At 41.6% G+C, this 18,846-nt stretch overlaps 1 protein-coding gene and 1 long non-coding RNA gene across 5 annotated transcripts; one reads left to right on the top strand and one right to left on the bottom strand.

Annotated features, from left to right (window-relative positions):
- The first annotated feature begins 655 nt into the window (after positions 1-655).
- RXYLT1 (ribitol xylosyltransferase 1) lies at positions 656-11,551 on the top strand. 4 transcript variants are annotated; one of them, XM_014888593.2, is made up of 7 exons: positions 685-855; positions 1,257-1,436; positions 2,394-2,496; positions 4,955-4,999; positions 7,701-8,015; positions 9,645-9,815; positions 10,858-11,551. In XM_014888593.2, the coding sequence occupies exons 1-7, from the start codon at positions 714-716 to the stop codon at positions 11,273-11,275; spliced, it is 1,374 nt and encodes a 457-aa protein (XP_014744079.1). In that variant the 5' UTR covers positions 685-713; the 3' UTR covers positions 11,276-11,551. The 4 variants fall into 4 exon arrangements, with proteins under 4 accessions (XP_014744080.1, XP_014744079.1, XP_088021789.1 ...); XM_014888595.2 differs by lacking the exon at positions 685-855 and adding an exon at positions 1,018-1,156; XM_014888594.2 differs by lacking the exon at positions 4,955-4,999 and having other exon boundaries at positions 656-855.
- Positions 11,552-14,240: 2,689 nt separating this feature from the next.
- LOC148223698 (uncharacterized) lies at positions 14,241-14,953 on the bottom strand. The gene is made up of 2 exons (XR_015803998.1): positions 14,823-14,953; positions 14,241-14,421 (listed from the first exon to the last, which is right to left on the bottom strand). It is a non-coding gene; the product is annotated as an uncharacterized LOC148223698 (long non-coding RNA).
- Between the last annotated feature and the right edge of the window lie 3,893 nt (positions 14,954-18,846).

The raw sequence follows: 18,846 nt of genomic DNA, 5'->3' as shown, positions 1-18,846 counted from the left end.
GGGTCATCAGGCTAGACTTATAGTTCAGCAAGTGTATAAGCAATTAAATTAGATTAAGAATTTGGCAGTAGGCTGACTGCAAGCCTATTTCAGAAAGCCTTCTAAGACAAGTAGTTACATTTCAGTTGGAAACAAGCAGTGGTTCATTTCATTCATTTTAGGTCAGGGTCAGAGCAAGGTTTAGTGTTCATAAGGGTAAGAAACTGATGAAGAAAAAACTCACTCAGACCCAAAGAAGGCTGCAGGCTCGTGCAGTGCATTACAAGCTGTACTATTCTGGACATTTTTCTTTTTTGGGTAGGTGAAGGTCACTGTGCTTTTGGCTACAGTTAGGGTCATGGTGTTTGTCTACAAGCTGGTAGAAGCTTTACAGAAACTGTAGTACCTAGCCTTAAGAAAGACTCGTGGACCGTCTTTCTATCTTGCTATGGAACGTGAGACACTGATCTACCCAAGCTTCCCCCATTATAATAAAATTCCCATAACCTGACTGTGCTGTTCATCTATCCGTCCACAACCTGGTTACCCATTATCGCACAGCGGCGCCCACAGTGCCCAGAGGGCTGCGGCCAGGGTCAGCCCAGGGGCAGGCCATGGCACCGGCGACTCCGAGCCTCCCGGGCGGCGGAAGCAGCCCATCCCGGCGGGCGGAGTCTGCTCCCGCCACCGCCTCCCGGCACCCCCCGCCAGGCCTTCTGCCCACGCCAGGCGGGATGCGGGGCGCTCGCAGGCGGCTCTGCTCCGCCCTGATCGTCGCGTACGGCCTCTTCTCCCTCTACGCGGCCTACACTGTATTCCTGTGGCCGCGCCGCCCGGCCGCCCCTCGCCCGCACCGGGACCACCGCGGCCCGCGAGGTGAGCGCGGCGGCGGGGCCTCTCCGAGCCGCCCTGCCCGGCCTGTCTGCGGCCGGCGGGGCAGCAGCGGGGCAGAGGCGGCGGGTTTGGTGCGGAGCCGGCCCGGCGGGCGGGGCCTGGTGGCGCTTCTGAGGGAGAGCGGGGCCGGCGCCTCACAGAGCCCCGCTGAGCCTCGGGTGGTACCGCGCGGGCCGGCAGGGGAGGAGAACGCGGCGGCGGCGGCGATGGTGGTGGCGGCGATGGTGGTGGTGGCGGTGGCGATGGCGGTGTGCACGACCCAGGGCTGAAGGATGGTTGTCAGGTGCTGCGTGAAATTACGAATCTGAGAAAATTCATCCGTTTTCCTAAAGCCGAGAATCTGATCTTTCTTTTTTTTTAAAAAATGTAAATCACGCTGTTAGGTTTCACAGATCATGTTGCCTTGGGAAATGAAGAGTGGAATCCATGGGATGCGGATGAGAAAAACGAGCTGGCTGTTTATCAGCAGAGATATGAAGCTAATCTTAAAATGATAAAATATGCGAGGTCTCACCTAGAACAGACCAGTCTTAGAGTACAGATTTGGGGCAAAGCAGCAATTGGTAAGCAGATATAGTCAATGTCTATTGCTTATTTAACCTTTCTGGTTTAGCACTTTTCTCTGTTTCCTGATGACTAAAATTTATGTATATGATTCAATAGTACGCATATCTGTACATGAGGAGTATTAAGGAAATGCTAGCTGTTACTCAAATTCATAGCAATATAAGAGTCGTTGAACTCCAGTTTCTTTGTATCATTTCCTTTCAAGGCTCTTTTTCTGCATTTTCAAGGAAAATGTCTCAAATGGCAAAGAAACACAGTTACTTTTTAAATCCAGTCTAGTTTACACAAGAAGAGGCCTCTTACTTGCCTAACCAGATTATTTACGTTACATTTAAACTTAGTGAAATAAAACATCACACAGTGAGAAATAAAACATTTTCTGTATTGCAGTGTACTGTAGTACTACTGCCATTGATGAACTTGGAAATTCTTCTGTTGTGGAAGATACTGAGTTTCCCCTCTACACAAACTGGGAGCCAAGGTCTTCTCAAGCTCTTTACTGCTGAAGACATATCACTGTTCTTACTTTAGCTTTTCTGTAAGTGGGGACTTACAGTCGAACTTTCAAGTAGCATTATAGAACACATGGTTATATTACCTGGTATATTACCATAATAAAAATTGGTGCATTTCACAAAAGCTTAAGAGAAATATGTTTGTCCAGTTAATATTGCTCGTTTTTGTGGTGTGTGTGCTGGAAAGAGTTGCTTACAGAAACAGTAATATATATTTTCATTTGCTGATATTTTGTCAGGCGGAGAATCTTTTTAAATGCCAATTGGGAAAAATTCAACTTAACTAATTCCAAGTCATGTTATGCAAGAAGCTCTGACATTTCTTTCCCAAGTTCTTATATTGTGATTCTGTTTCATTTTCCAGAATTATTTTTTTTTAAATGTAGAATAGGCAAGATCTGTACATTCACATTCTCCATCACGTCTTCATTTATGTAGGTCTTTACCTTTGGCAGCATATTTTTGAAGGGCATCTTGAGCCAGCTGATGTGACTTCACAGTGGAGAGAAGGAAGCCAAAAAGCAGGAAAAACATACTTCAGGTATTGTTCACAATGTTGGTTTCAGTTGTATAAACTTTATCAAATAATGCATTGGAAAGTTAAACTAAATTATGCACTGCTCCAGTATTATTTGCCCATCTCAAAGTTGTGGTTATTTTAATACAGTTGCAAATACTTAAATTTTGTAATGTTTTCAAAACTATGGAATATGCACACAGCCTCTCAGTCAAAATTGTCATTTATAGACAGAAACACATACTTGATAAATCGAACCAATTCTAGACCAAACATGTCACTGTTAGAAAATAGAAAACTAGGGAGTAATTTCATCTGGTTTATGATGGTTTGTGTTATTAAAAAAAGTATGGAAAAACTTACCAATGCTGAGAGGAAGAGCAGCCAGGAGACCTCAGTGGCAGGGTCAGGATACAACCTCAAGAACAGTGTTAAGAACTGGGACTTATGGGCTCATAGTTGATGAAATCAAGCATGCATATGTGAGGCGGAAAGATGTCTGCTGCTGTTTGGTTTCTGCTGTATGCAGGGAAAAGGGACTTGGCTCATTTGTTCGTAAATAGGAATGTCTCAAACCCATAATTTGTTTCTGTTTATAACAAAGGCTATCTGTGAGACCTAGCTTCTGCTTAGCCACTTGATTTGCAAAACAAAATTTTGTATGGAAAGGAGATTCCGCTTAAAGCTCTGCTTGCTTTAACAGTGGTGTTTGAGCTGTGATCATGTATGTTATAAGACTGTTATCAAATGTTCTATGTTATTCAGTGAATGATATAGAGCTTTTCTCTGAGTCCCTATTTAATACAATTTTAGTGCTTTCTGCAAAGATATAGTGAAAGCTGAAGGATTTTTTTCTGTTTGGCCAGATCACCAGTCTACAGAAGTAGGTCTCCTGCAACATTTAGTCACTTGCACTGGGACCTGCCTGTTAAAAAAGTTTTCTTTTAATACATACATTACACAGTTAAGTGAGTTTAACTTCTGAAACGTGTTGCTTCAAAAGACTATTTTTTCCTTACACAAGATGTGGTTCTAGTTGAAATATTTGAAGGTAGTGTTTAAAGTACACATGACTGTGAATTGAAAGGAAATTTTAAGTGATCACAAAACTTTTTAAAATCACTTTGAACTGTTTATCAAAGTATCTAACCGTGAACATGGTACAGGCCACAGAATCTTTTCAGAAGAAATAGATAATTTTATATACTCTTTAACAGAAAAAGCTATCTTCTTTGTCTGCAAATAAAAGATGATCCTGCAGGTTTAGAGAATTAACTATGAATAATGCTACTGTGTCTTGGTAGTCTCCTTGACAGAGCAATAGAGCTTTCAAATCACAAATATAGAGAAAGGATACAGTCCTTTCTTTGAATATTGGACCAGTGCCTACAGTGCAGTCTTAGTGGCAAAAGACTTTGTTGTTGCCAGAGTTAAAATCTTGGAAGCTATAGAAATGCATGATACTCTACCATGATAGGTTGTCTTCCTGGTATTGACGTGAGAATTTCTTCAAGCTCTTGCTTTCCACATTGATAACATGAAAATAATTTGCTGTACTTAATGAGTCTGTCGCTACAATTATTATGGTTATTTTCTTTCTAGTGTGCATGTTTCAGATGATTAATAACCTCATGTTTCCTTAGGGTATGCATCTCTCTAAGAAAGACTTCTGTACTTGCATTTAAATATCTTCTTGTTATGTTTAGATGAGCCAGGGATAATGAGTCCCTATTTTAATTTCGACTTGGATGCTAGATCCTATAAAAATACGAAGCTTAAGTTTAATACGAACATAACAAACGTTAACTTTTGACAGGCTAGTAGAAACTTGTTGTGCAAAGTATAGAAAATGTGCAATATAACTGTTACTTTAACAGCTAGGCTTCTGAATTAGCTACTTTTTACTCTTTTTGGAAATGCTAGTTTATGTTGTGGAGAAGAATTAAGTGATTTTTGCTTCTCACCGATTATAAGATTTTCTAGAATTGTTTACTGACTGGCTGAGGTAAATTATCTCCAGTTGATTACTAGATGAGGCTAGAGGGAACTAGCTGAGGTGATACATTTGGAGAATATGTGCTGCTCTGCAGTTTTCTATGGTAAGTCTAATGATTGTTTAAAAATGGACCTCTGGTGAATATTTTTAAAGAATACCGCATCCAAAGACACAAAAATGCCAAAATACCACTTGAACACAGTTGCATGAATAAGCTTATTCCATACATTTATGATGGAGAATACACATCTCTAATACAGATTTTGATGGGTACATGTTTTCACCAAAGAACTTGACCAAAAATACATGAAGTATTGGCTTCTCCATAAAATGCAGTGATGTGTATTTAAAAACAGGAGTGGAGAATAAACTTCATAGATGTGGATTTTAGTACCACCTTGGCACAATCATACAAAAAGCAAGAGAGCAGGATTTAACACTTTCTCTGGCTTGAAGCAATTCACACCCTTCTCTCCTTTCACCTAGGAAGATGTTGCAGAGCAGAGTGCCAAACTTCTTACCTCTTATTTGGTAAGAGCTTTCCTAAATTTCTATTCCCCCCAGGTCATACTCTATTTTACAAACATTCACTACTGCCTTGCTTCAGTCAATGAGGAGAGGTTCCTATCTATCAAAGGATTCCACCTGGGATAGGTTCTGGCAATTTAGTTTTAATAAAGCCCTGTAGTTAAGCTTTTTGAAATCCAGATACATTACACTGGATCCTCCTTATCTATATTCTTATTGACATGCTTATAGATGTTGATCAGATTAGTGAAACAGGATAACTCATTCACAGCAGTGCTTATCCATATATGTGATCAATGATCTTACCTATTGATAAGATACAGTGATCTTACTGTTTATTACAAACTTTTCCAGAGAGGGAATGCTGACTGTTCTCCAGAGTCCTCTCAAGTTGTTTTTGTAGATGGGAGTCTACAAAACATGGTGAGCCACTTACCAAGCATAGTATCTCTTCATAATGACAACTGCACTCCGCCAGCAGTTCTGCAATTCTGTGTTTGTATTCCTTCAAAACTCTCAAGTGAATGCCATCCAGGTTCAAATCCTCCATTTGGTATAATACTTACGGTGTTCAACCTTGTATTTCTTGCTGAAGTGGCTAAGTTATGTATGGGAATCTTCCTTACTTTTCTGTTAAGCCATACGGGGTGTTGGGGGAGTCTGTGTTGTTTACTATTTGGATTGAAGCACCCAACATGCCTAGGCTTCTTATACAGTGTTTTTGAACAGTCTACGAACTCCTTGAAGGCTCCTTGTGATTTGGACTGCTTCTTTCCAAGTTCTTTTCTTGATTTTCTCATATATGTGTAATTCCTTTATTGCATGTGGAATATGCTGGATGTATTTACTATGATCTCTCTTGCTGCAAGTGTTAAATTTAATCATTGCTGTTAGAGAATGGCCATCTAACACCTTCAGAATGGACACTATAAGACCCAGTCTAAAATAGCATCTTTTTGTATGACTATCTATGACTAGTAAGGAAAAACAAGGACTTTATAGAAAGCAAGTCAGGTATTTAGTCCAGAAAATCAAGTCTTCCCGTATTATCTTTGATCTAACCTTCATGTGAGTAGTTAGGATTGTTAGGACTACTCCCTTAATTTTGCAGCTTCTGTAGTCTCTTCAGTTTCCCAATCCCAGTTGTGTTCTGATTGACAGTTAATACCACAACCCTAGCAGGTGTTTTGACTATTGAAGTATGAGACTTGCACTGTGTTACTTTTTTTCCCCCCACTGTAATCTTATGCTGTTCAACTTCATATATTCCTACACACAGATTATTGTTTCCTAACTTGTACATCTTGTTATTCCTGTAAAGCTGTTACCTTCCAAGTACTGTGTCAGAAAAACCCTTTTTCCCCAAGCCTCTTTGCAAGGTGATCACTGGACCACGTACATATTTAGTCCCTATTTTAGGCATTCCAAAACTCAAGGTATTCTCTCTTAGGAATCCCAGTGATTCTGTTCTCATTAAACTTTGAATTTAAGTCTTGACCTGACTTAACATTTAATGTATTAGAAGTCTTGATTCCAAGTCATGAGTCTTACCAAACTTGGCTTCAAAATACACAACTCCTACCAAGCCAGCAACATGGCTTAACTCAGGTTTAAAATACACTTGTCTAAGGTCAGTCTGCATCAGATAACTTCACTGGAGTAGTTTGTACAGCTTTTGTTGTGAGGGTTTTTTTTTCCTTAGTAAGTGTATTTGAACTGAAACTAGCTGTCAGTCTCAGCACCTCATGAAGTAAAACTCATGCTCACTCTAAATTAAGTTTTACTGGTAGCTGAAAAACAAGTTATGCACCAGACCTAGGAAACTTGTATTTAACTGACTCCTGGGGAAAAAAATACTTCTTTCCCCTTCACTTTTTCCCAAGTAGTATAATTGCTACTTCTTTGCATTCGGTCAATAATCTGGTAACTGAAGGTAACTGAAGGGCAGGAGCTGGCAAATACTGATTTGTTTCATTGCAGTTCATAAATGGCTTTTGTTAGATATTTGCAAATGATTAAAGATTTAATGATTTTGCTACATGGCTGAAACTCTTCTGTTAAATACAATGTGGAAGATCTATAAATGCCATTTTATAACTAAAATGTTTGTACTTACTACCTTATATCAGAGCCTCAAGTTTGACCTGGTTCATACAACCAACCTAAGTTTACATTTAGATAGATGTTTCTTGTGTTATCAATTCTACTCAGTAGAAACTTAACCAAAATACTGAGAAAAGTAGTATGCAAGACTAGCTGTCATTCTTAATGATACTGGATTTAGTATAGTCTTCAAGTTCTTGGAAGGGCCTATCTTAATACAGCATTCATTGGTTATTACTGGAATTAAGAAAATGTTTAACCTTTAGTGAACATCAGGGTGCACCCTTTTGCGAAAGGTGGTCAATTTACACACATTTTGAGGTTTGAGTATGGTACTAGTTCTGATTTATTGACAAAACACCTTATCACTTTTTTTCCTGAATAAAAATGAAAGTAGCTTTACTCCTGTGCTAAGCCATAGATACTAACAATAGAAGTGGTAATAGTTGCACAGTAATTTTGCAGTATATTTCAGTTACTTATTGAAGAGAAAATCATCTCTGGAGTGCACACTGTGTAGTAAGACTAGCTTGAGGATTGAGGTCAATAATTTTTCTAACAAAGTCTTACTTTGTTTAGTGTTGCATTTTGTATTTCTCAGCTTCCTCACTGGCCCATCTGTAGTTCCTGGCTACTTCTCGGTGGAAGGGGAGCACGTGGTGCTGGTGCTGAACGGGAGGGAGCCGGCGAAGATCGTCTATGCCACGCAGTGGCTGCACTATGCACGGACACTGATGGAGACCCGCAAAATCCAGCATGTGGCAGTGGTGCTGCTCGGCAACGAGCAGTGCAACAACACCTGGATTCAGCCATACCTGAAACGAAACGGGGGATTTGTAAATCTGCTCTTTGTTACATATGACTGTGCATTCGTAAATGAAGAAGATATTTTCCAGTGGCCTTTAGGAGTAGCTACGTAAGTGCTATAGAAGAAGTTGCAATTGGTTAATTAATTGTTGTGCACGAGGTATGGAAAATATGACAGAGTGTCACTGCTGATGCCCAAAACAAATGTAATAAGTAAATTGCAGAACATGATCCTATTGGTCATTTTCTAAATCAGGCATTGGAGTCTTTGAAAGTTGCATTTAGTAATAAAAAAAGATATCAGGGAAAGAATACTAGCATTTAGGAAATTTGAGGAAAATGAACATGTTTCTCCTGAGGTTTTCTGTTTCTTCTTTCTTCAGTAGATTTGCTCTTGAGATTTACCATAAATGCTGATATAATATGTACCAGTGATGCAGAGTTTAAAAAGGTATTTATGTAATAAAGTTGCAGGTACTATTTGTTCAGGAAAGGAAAGAGTACTTTTTTAAATCTCTATTATGGCTCAAAAGGCTTTCCATTTGGAGTTATACTCCAATATCACAGTAGTGTAAGATGGCTTAACTGCTGGTTTAAAAAAAAAATTGTTATACTTAAGTGCTTAAACTATTTCTGTGGAGTAAATAAAGGTCTGGTTCACCTAGATGCATTTTTACTTCTTACTAACAGAGTTGGTAGTGGTTTAGCTACGTACTAGGGTAATAGAAGCTGAAAGGAATACATGATTATTTCCATACCTTATGTTGAATTTGAATTCAATATCCTGTATTGATCCAGTTTGCTCAACAAGCTGGAAAACTTTTTATGTACAGCCTGAACTTGTTCACAGTGTCTGTGAAATATGCTAGATTTGGATTATTGATGGTGTCAGAGAATTCATGGCATTGGAAGTTCCTAAGTCAAAAGAAGTTCAGTTGCAGAGATTAAGGTGACAGTTAAGAGAAAGCAACAACACTTACAGCAATAAACTAGGGTGCAAACCTCGGTGGAGGAAGATAAATTTAGTATCAAAATGGGGTTTCCAGCCCTTCCATACAACAGCTGTAAAAAATGAGATTAAAGGCATGAAAATTTGCAGGATTTTCTGAGTGAAGAGAGACAACGAAGATGTGGAATGATGCAAAAATATTTGTCATGAAGGGACAAATGCTTATTATAAACCAAGTGAATTAACATTTATCATGCAGGAGAAGAATGAGGAAAGAACTGCTCCATCAAATAATGTACAACAAGCTATATAGTAAGCAAAAGATTAGATTATTGAGTTCACTCAGATCAAAGTGAGATTTTGCTTTGAGAGGTTACCAGTGGTATTTTCAGAAGATGAGCATATCCAGAGATTAAAGTAGGTAAGACTTATGTGCCATAGTTACCGTTAAACTGGCCATTTCAGTCAAAACTTGTGGTTGTATTAAGAACAAGTTCTTTGGAAAAGCATGTTAGTAAAGGACGTTCTATAATATGCACATATATTTCTGATGTTGAAAAAAGATATAAGTATTCTGGAAACTTTGTGAAGGGACTGATGGAGGGCAAAGGGAATAAAGACATAGTTTTAAGACAGGACTTGAATTGGTTTACTTGTGGGTCGGTCTGTATAGATGTGGATTGGCAACAAGTAGGTGGTTTTATTCTTAAAATATGATGCACTGAAAATGAAATGCTGAAAAAGGTTTTCCTTTGATACAGTTGTCTAAGTTACACATTGTTTTTACAGCTACAGAAGTTTTCCAGTTGTGGAACCCAGCTGGTCAATGCTACATGATCCAAGATCATATCTATGTAATTTCCTAGGAACAGTTTATAAGAATTCTTCTAGAGAAACTCTAATCAAAATTCTGAAACAGGATGGGTTTGACAAACTTTGCTGGATTGCAGCCAGAGAGCAGTAAGACTTTAATTTACTTCATGAAAACATTCAGAGTTTTTTGTCTTGTTCATGATTACCAATTTTTTCTTGAGTGTTAAAATATAGTACAAATAAAGCTTATCAATAGTCATTAAGTTGGAATATTGCAGAGACTTTTTGTTTAGGTCATCATAACATAACTGCTTTTCTGTTATATTTTAAATTAGGCATATTTTTTAATTTAGTATAGAAAAGTCTGCTCTATATATATAACCATCAAAGACAATCTGTTTTTTTTCTTACAAATATTTGATTATGAGAAGAAACACTTGTCTTGTATTTTGTAGAGTTTAATGTCTTTAGTAGAAGAGAGAAGACAGCCATATTTTGTTTTGTTCCACATGAGAGTGGATTTAATCTGTACAGCACAGTTGTTCTTGACTAACAAGAGTAACAAGGGTTCTGATTGTATTTCTTAACTTTGAAAAGCAACACTTGTAAAATGTTGGATAGCAGGCACAGTGGCACTTAGGTAGACCTTAGCTGCCGTGATGAAGTCTCAGGAGACAGATTGTATGTGTGACAGAAACTCTTATCTCTCAGACATAATGAGGCACTTCAAGTAGATGAATTCCAGTTAAACGAATTGCTCTGCGTCCTAACTTTGGAAGTGCAAACCTCTTTTGAGGCCAAAAAAAGTCATTAAAAAGTCCATTAAGTGTCTCCCTTTTTGTCAGTTTCTAAACTGTGGTGTGAAGTAAATTGACATACGCATCATCCAAGTCATGCAGAAGATTTGAAGTGGCATTTCAATTTGTTTCTTACACTTCTAAGTATTAATAATTTCCAAAAAAGGGCGCCTATTACAATCTATTTTTAACAGTGACATTTTCAATATATTTTTAGAAGACTTTTAAGAGCAGTTAAGACTGAAAGTAAAAGTCGATTGACTGTGTGTGTAATACAAAATTTTTACATCGATAGCATTTTCAATTTTATAAATAATAGAAATTAAAGCATATCTCTATATTTTCATTGCCTGTGACGAAAATATTAATTTTCACCCTGTTTACTTTCCTAGGTGGCAGCCTCAAGAAACAAATGAAAGTTTCAAAAACTATCAAGATGCCTTGCTGCAGAGTGATTTGACATTGTGCCCAGTGGGAATAAATACAGAATGTTACAGAATTTATGAAGCTTGTTCATATGGATCTCTGCCTGTTATAGAAGACGTTATGACACCGGGTGATTGCGGAAATTCATCAATGTACCACAGTGCTCCATTGCAATTATTAAAAACCATGGGGGCTCCATTTATCTTTATTAAGAACTGGAAAGAGCTTCCTGCTCTTCTAGAAAAAGAAAAAAAAATCAGCTTACAAGAAAAGATTCAAAGGAGAAAAAGGCTTTTAGAATGGTATCGAAACTTCAAAGCATGGATGAGACAAAAATTCATTAATACTTTGGAAAATTCATTTTTGCCCAGTGATAAAGGATAAATTGTCCCATTTGAAAATCTAGAACAGATGACAGCTTAATTTCCATTAGCCTGAGGCAGCTTTTACTTAAAAGTAACCTCATAGGACAGATGCATTCCTTTTAAAATCAACGGAATTGCTCTAAGCTTGGCCAAGAGCTACATTTGGCCCTCCATCCTTAATGATTTTCAGAGAGGTTGTTGACATAATAGGATGGTACAAGGATGACAACAATTTTGTTACTATTTTCACAATTTCTATGTTGCTGTGTGACCTAATAAAATGTTTTAAGGATAATATCTTTGAGCATGTGAATTTGGTAAAATCCAACATAAGAACATCAGTTGTGTTTGAAAAAAAGAGAATGGAGGCTGTATGGTACAGAGTAATTTATTAGGGAGACTAAAAAAGAAAAGTATTACGACAGAATTGCCAGGTTTAGCATATTCTGGTAAGTGCTTATTTTGAAAATAGTAACTTTTTACTTGGTTGACATTTCATTTTCAACAAAGATGACCATAAAGCTAAAGACTGTGGAATAAAAATGTGTATTTCAAGCTGAAAATAGAGAACTCTTTCTTGAAAATACTTGATAGCAATACCTTTAACTTCAGATACAAAAATTACTTTCGTTCATTTTTTAGTCTTGGGCCATACCTTTCTGCATTTCTGCTCCTTCATTACTTCTAGTTACAGCTGCACATTCAGAATACCAAGACTTAGACATGAACCTGCTTGTAGCTTATCAGATTCCTCAAAATCTGCTGAAACTCGTCAATGCCAAAAGATGGCAGAAGTGTAATGCTGTATGTTTATGGTAAAATGTGTACCATGAACAGCTTCAATGCTTTTTTGGCAAATGTAGCCAAAGGGCTCCATTCCTGTTCTTGAGTGTGTGCAGTTCCCTCCAGTATGGTCTGCTGAGCAGGAGGACTGCACACACCACTGCCATACCAAAGGGGTGTAGTAGCCACTTCTGTCTGACCGCACCATGACACGTGGGGTCATTCTCATGCAGGAATTAAAAGGCCAGTGCAACTGTACAGTTAAGTAGTACTCATTTGTATACTGATACTGTCTAGTTCTGGAGTATATGTCACACAAGAGCACTTCTGTAATCTGAATTGTCTAATATGAACTTCCGTGATTTATCACCCCCCTATTTCATCTGAAGTGTCCTGTAGTTGCAGTACGTACTCCATTCAACAGAGATTGGAAGTACAGTAGTGAGTTATTGTAGGGACATATTGAGAAAGCAAGAAAATTACAGCCTGAAAAATATTGTAGGCTGGAGCTTCTCAGCTCTGTTCCCAGCCAATAAACTGGTCCAACTCAAAGCTAGGGAGAATTTCTCCCAGGGTCATATCTTGGTCAAAATGGAATTAATAACTAAGATAGAACACCTGTTGTGGTGTGTGACCAGGCCCTGGGAATGGGGTGTCTTCTCTCTGAACCAATCATCTTTTTTCTACTCTTGGAATTGCGAGTCATGCTATAAAACCAAGTGTGTTTCTGAATAAACTTGTCTCTTTCGTTCTATCATGAAAGACGGCGATGTAGCTGTGCATCTTCTTTCTGCTGCACTTTAAAGGGTTAAAACCCCTTTCCACAGCTACATTTGGAGGCCTCCACCGAGCAACATTTGGAGTTTCACCGAGTGCTTGATCTCGGGGACCTCTGCCGACAATGGCACCGAAGAATTCAGGGCCCGAAGCCTGCCGAACAGGGACAGACCCAGCGAGGCTGTCGATAACCGGGGCTGCGCTCAGAGCTGAGCTTTGTCTAGCCGCAGCCGTGCCAGGAGTAGGCTGGAATACCCAGAAAAACAGGATTCTGGACCCTGGGGCTAGGACCGGACCCGTGACGACGGCCAGGACCAAGAGAGCCATCGGGGAAGATCATGGATCCCTTACCCAATTGCAGCGGGACGGGACATCCCTCGGAATTTGTCGGCTGTGCCTCCATCACAGAGGTAAGGGGAGCATTTTTGCCCCAGAGCATTTTTTAACTCGCTTTAGGCAGCGAAAACTCCAGGATTACACTTGGGAGGACTGGGGTTTTCTTTAAATATGGGAATCCATCATACTAAGCAGGACACCGTGTTCTCAACTCTGAGAGACATTTTAATTGATTTAGACTGCACCGGAACTTTTAGCTCTCCCAATCTCCCCATCTGCGTCCCGGGGAGAAATGGTTTTCCACCGTGGGAAGCGCGGGGCCCTCTACCTGCTGGGGCCCCACGGCCACCCGTGAGGGCTGTGCTAGCCCAAGCCCAACCTCTTGCTCTTAGCAAGATCGCAGAGTCTGGGCATGCAGAAAGGCAGGCTGATCCCTCTTTGCCTGCCGGCGTTGCAAGCGGCCGGGATGGCTGCGCGGTGGTCCCTGCCTCTCCGGGGGCCCCATGGAGACCAGTCGGAGGCAGTGATCTACTCGTTCGCCTCCAGCCTTTCCCAAACCAAGGGGGGAGCGGCAGCGGCGACCACTGCTCTCCTCCAGCCGCTCTTCAAGGGGCATCCATTCCCCCCCCCACGAGAGGAGGCAGCCGAGCCGCTTTCGCAGCGCCGGCTCCCCGCTCACGTGTCCCCCTCGCCCGCGGAGGCAGAGATTTTTTCAAGGGGTATGAGAGGAATGTTGAATTTGTCTTTACAAATGAGTTGTGGATCAGCCTGTAGATAAGGCTAGCACTGAGAGATAAAAGAAACAATGGGATGGATTCCACTGATTGATGAATGGAAAGAGATATTTGCCTTTACAAACAAACTGTAGGGCTGCTGATAAATGAAATTGGATATCGAAAGATGAAAGAAGCAACGGGGGGAAAACTATGAATTCTATAAGAATTAAAAATTAAAAGGGAGGATTATACATTAGAGGGGAATTTCAGGTATCAGGCGTTCCGGGAAGTCTGTGCCTCTCAAGTACCTCAGCCAATGGGGAAAGAGAGAGGGAAATGCGGCCGGGAAAATATGATAAAAAGGAGGCTGCGTCCTCCAAAAATTTGAGAGATCCCAGGGGAATGTCCCATGGCCTCTCCCTTTATTCGAATAAAGCAAAAAGGACTCCTCTGTCCCCTTTTTGGACATAAACCTCTGGTGTTTGTGGATTAATTTTCCTGACAGGTAGGGTCACTCAATTCATGGCCGTCATCACAGAACAAGTTATGCAAGCTGTAAATAAGAAAGTGGAAATTTTAACAGCCACTCAACTCGGCGCAGCAGTGTCTGTGACGCTTCCAGGCACCGCGAACAAAAAGTTGGCAGCGCTCGGGGACTGCGTGTCCGCAGCAGCCGTGCCCGCTTCTGCTGCACATGCGCTGGAGGCTGCCGGCTCGGGGTCGCCGGCGGGGGCCAGCCCCAGGACCCCCGCCACTGCTGCTGCAGCGAGGCCGCCGGCGGCTGACCCGCCCTTTCTGTCCCTTCCTGGGCTGGGCCCGGACGCCATTTCGCGCTCTCCCTCGTTCGCTGTGTCAGGGGCGGGGAGCGCTCCGGTCGCCGTAGCGGCTGAAGCGCCTGCCGCTGCCCGCCCTCTGCTGACATCGCTGGCTGCTGCTGAGCAGCGACTAGCTCACCGTGAGCCACTCCAATTCAGCACACCCTCCGAGCTTCTCACAGGGGTTGCAGCCTCACGGTCAGCGCCTGCGGGGGCTGCCCTGTTCTCTGGGGCCGGGCCGCCCGATGCTGAGATGGAGATGCAACCGCCGTCCCCAGTCCAAGCGGCGGTGACAACTCCCTCCTCCCCTGCCGGGCCAACGCCCTCCCTCTCAGAGGGGGGTGGTGCTGGCCCGCCCTTTCACGATGACGTCAGAACCCGGCCTGCCTGCTGCTGAGAGGGGGAGGCGGGCACCCTTCCCGGGCCCGGGGATGCTGCCGGCTCCTCCCTTCTCCCTGGTGTCAGAGCCTAGCTCCTTTGTGGGGCCTGGGTCTCTGCCTCCTTTCTCTGCTCTGGCAGAGGAAAGGCTGTTTTCTCTTTCCCCATCAGCCTTATCATTCATTCGTCAAGAAGAGATGACCTTTTGCTCGAATTTGCTGACCCCAGCGCCAATCTCATCGACCAGAAGAGACCTGTCTGCCTGTCCGGTCTCAAAGGATTCCACCGATCTACCGTGCTCCATCACTCCAGCCCTGTGCTGACAGCAGCAACAACTCTGTTCTCATTTCGAAAAGGGGAGGGGCTGGGTCTCGGTCCATTCTTGGGGTGGGCATGGGGAAAAGGAATTCTCAGGCAGATGTTTCTCTGCTTGAGTCAATTTCTGCAGGAGAATTCCTGACAAATTGCATGGATTACAGTCAAATGGGAGAAGCACAGGTTTTTCCTACAGCTATTGCTCTCAAACACAGAACAGCAAAATTTTAGTGTTGCCTCCAAGGCAGAACAGAGAAATTGGAAAAAGAGAAAAAAGAGATCAAAATAATCCTGTTCTCGTGAATCACCTTTGCCTCATTACAGCCTTTGGATGAGACACGTCTGGATCCTTGCTGTAACCTGCAAGAAATGGTCACTCTGTCCTGACCAGCAGAAGCAGTATGTGGTCACTGTTCAGTTTCCATGCTGCACAACAAACCAAATACCAACGGGATGATCCCTCTACATGTGGGGAATGGACATTCATCTGTTCATTGAACTCTTGATATGTGTTTGGGTGAAATTATAGCAGTTTTCACAATTGTATTAGTATAATCACTTAGTGGTGAATTGTCCACTGTTGTACTTCACTTGGTGATGGGATTTGAGCAGAGAAAAGACACCAAACTCTTGGCACTCAAATATCCTCAGGTCTTTGGGTTCTGTTTGTTTCTCCTAACCCTGCTGGGGAGCACAAACGCTTCTCTGTTCCTTTTTTAGTATATTTCGGAAAGGGGACCTGTAGGGACACATAATATTGAGAAAGCAAGAAAATTACAGCCTGAAAAATATTGCAGGCTGGAGCTTCTCAGCTCTGTTCCCAGCCGATAAGCTGGTCCAACTCAAAGCTAGGGAGAATTTCTCTCAGGGTAATATCTTGGTCAAAATAAAAAGGAATTAATAACAAAGATAGAACACATGTTGTGGTGCGTGACCAGGCCCTGGGAATGGGGTGTCTTCTCTCTGAACCAATCACCTTTTTTCTACTCTTGGAATTGCGAGTCATGCTATAAAACCAAGTGTGTTTCTGAATAAACTTGTCTCTTTCGTTCTATCATGAAAGACGACGATGTAGCTGTGCATCTTATTTCTGCCGCACTTAAAGGGTTAAAACCCCTTTCCACAGCTACAGTTGATGAGTACTGCTTACGGGTGGACATCGTTAGACCAAATTCACAACAAATGTCCACACTTAGGATCTGAAGCCCATCAGCAGTACACAGAGGTTTAGAAGAAGCTTGATTATCTGCAGTAATCATAGCATCATGGAATGCTTTAGGTTGGAAGGGACCTTAAAGATCATGAACCCCTCCTGCCACAGACAAGCACACCTCTCACTATCTCAGGGTGCTTAGACCCCCATCTTAGACCCCCCATTCCAAGCCTGGCCTTCGAATAGTTCCAGGGATGAGGCATCCACATGTTTTCTGGACAACCTGTTCCCCTGTCTTACCACTAATGTATTTTTCCTTTAGTAGAATCTTTATTTCTAAATAAGCTACAAAACTGCAGAACAATCATTTAGAGCAGTGTTTCTCAACTTGTCAGCAAGAGTTCCCTTGGCAATCTTGCAGGATTTCAAGAAACTGCAGAAAACAACTCTGAGAAGTCTTTACCAGTCTATAAAGAGGCTGCAGCTCCTAAAAAAATCATAGTGCTGTTATGGGTAAAATTTAGTTAGTTTGTTACAAGTCAAGATTGTTAATTTTCTAAGTTAACTGTTGTCCTGTGGTGATTTTATGAAGAAGTTCATTGTGTTTCAAGTTAGTTGAAATGTTACAAAAAGTTAAATTAATGTTTGTTTAAAGTTTAAAGGGGTCCAGGGTGGCATGGTGGTTGTTCCTGAGGGGTGTGGTAACACCTTGAGAGTGAAGTCAGCGCAGTGACATCAGCGCCACGAGACGAGATTGGTAGAAGGAGCGGTCCAATCACTTGACACCCTGAGAGAATGATTGGACAGGAATGAACCGCGTTAAAGACCAGCGAAAGCCCCAAAAACGGACCAATTATCACGAGGATCCAAATCCCACCAATCCTGGACCCAAGGGGAGGTATAAAAGGGACTGTTGGGCTGTTGCTTGCTCCTCTTCTGAGGAGTTTGTTTCCGAGGGAGCCCCCGGTGTGTAGGGGGTTCGACACATTTGTATCAGTTTTCCGGCTTGCTGCAAGGGGACTCGGGCTTACCTCGGGTCCTCCGTTTTCTACAGCTGCTTTTAAGAAACGAGTGCCTCTTTTACAAGAAAATTTTTACTCTGTTTTAAAAGACCAGGTGACTTTCAGCTAAAAGCTCTGGCCTCGTTCATTACAGTGCTGTGCAGGTTGAAGTCTGAAAAACAGTTATGTTGCTTGGGTCATCAGCAAAATAAAAGATGCTGCTCTTGATATGCTCATTTCTAAGTAAATGTGAGTTTTTCCAAACTCATGGCAATTGTATGTTAAGGGAGGCTAAGACGTACCAAAAGTTTAGTAGAATTTTACTTTGCAGCTGCTTGCCTGCTTTAGGAGTTCAAAGGGAATTATTTTATCTATTGAACCAATTCTTGACAATTTAAATTCACCTTTTTCAGTCCAGTAGGAATTGGCACCAAGATTTTTTTCTTGTGTTCTATTTGTAGTAATGGAGCAAAACATCTTGAAGTCAAGGAAGGGATTCCTAACACATTAAGCAGGTTGCTAGTGTGTTTTAGGATGTGACCAAAAGTATGTATTCTATCACCATCTGTTGAAAACAGGTGGGGCAGTGATCCTTATATCTGTGGGAGATATTCTCTGCTAACAGGCCATCTGTTAAAATCAGGTGGGGCACTCATCTTTTCCACAGCCCATCCTTCCTCCAGGAAGATATCTTCTGTTAATGGGTCATTGAGTCCCACTGAATGACTGATAAAATTACATCATCACATTGGAAGAAGCCAGAGGGAGGAGCCAAGCCTTTCCTACCTAGATAAAAACTGAGATCTGGAACACCAAGGCAGCCTTTTTCACCTAGATTCCAAAGGTAAAACCAGATCTTTCCACGTAATCACTGGTCCTTTGGAGGAAAACTGCACTCTTCTACAGGACCACTGCTTCAGCTGAACCACATCTGTCATCCAGGAGGACTGCAGCCACCATTTAATTGGACTGCGACCAACACCCTGACTGACAGGGTGTCAGGTTGTATTCTGACTCTCAGCCATGTTTTTGTGTTTGTTCTTTGTAATACTGTATTTCTATTTTCATTTTCCTAGTAAAGAATTGTTATTCCTGTTCCCATATCTTTGCCTGAGAACCCCTTAATTTGAAAATTATAATAATTTGGAGGGAGGGGGTTTACCTTCTCCGTTTTAAAAAGAGGCTCCTGCCTTTCTTGGCAGATACCTGTCTTTGAAACCAAGACATAGTTTTTTAATTGTTCTCTCATTCCACTGTCCAACTTGTGGAAGAAATTGTCAACTCTGCTCTAGATCCAGAGCTAAGCAAGACCACAA

This window comes from Sturnus vulgaris, chromosome 5, assembly GCF_052056855.1.
Source record: "Sturnus vulgaris isolate bStuVul1 chromosome 5, bStuVul1.hap1, whole genome shotgun sequence".
Taxonomy (NCBI): Eukaryota; Metazoa; Chordata; class Aves; order Passeriformes; family Sturnidae; genus Sturnus; species Sturnus vulgaris.
This window is presented reverse-complemented; position numbering and strand designations above follow the sequence as displayed.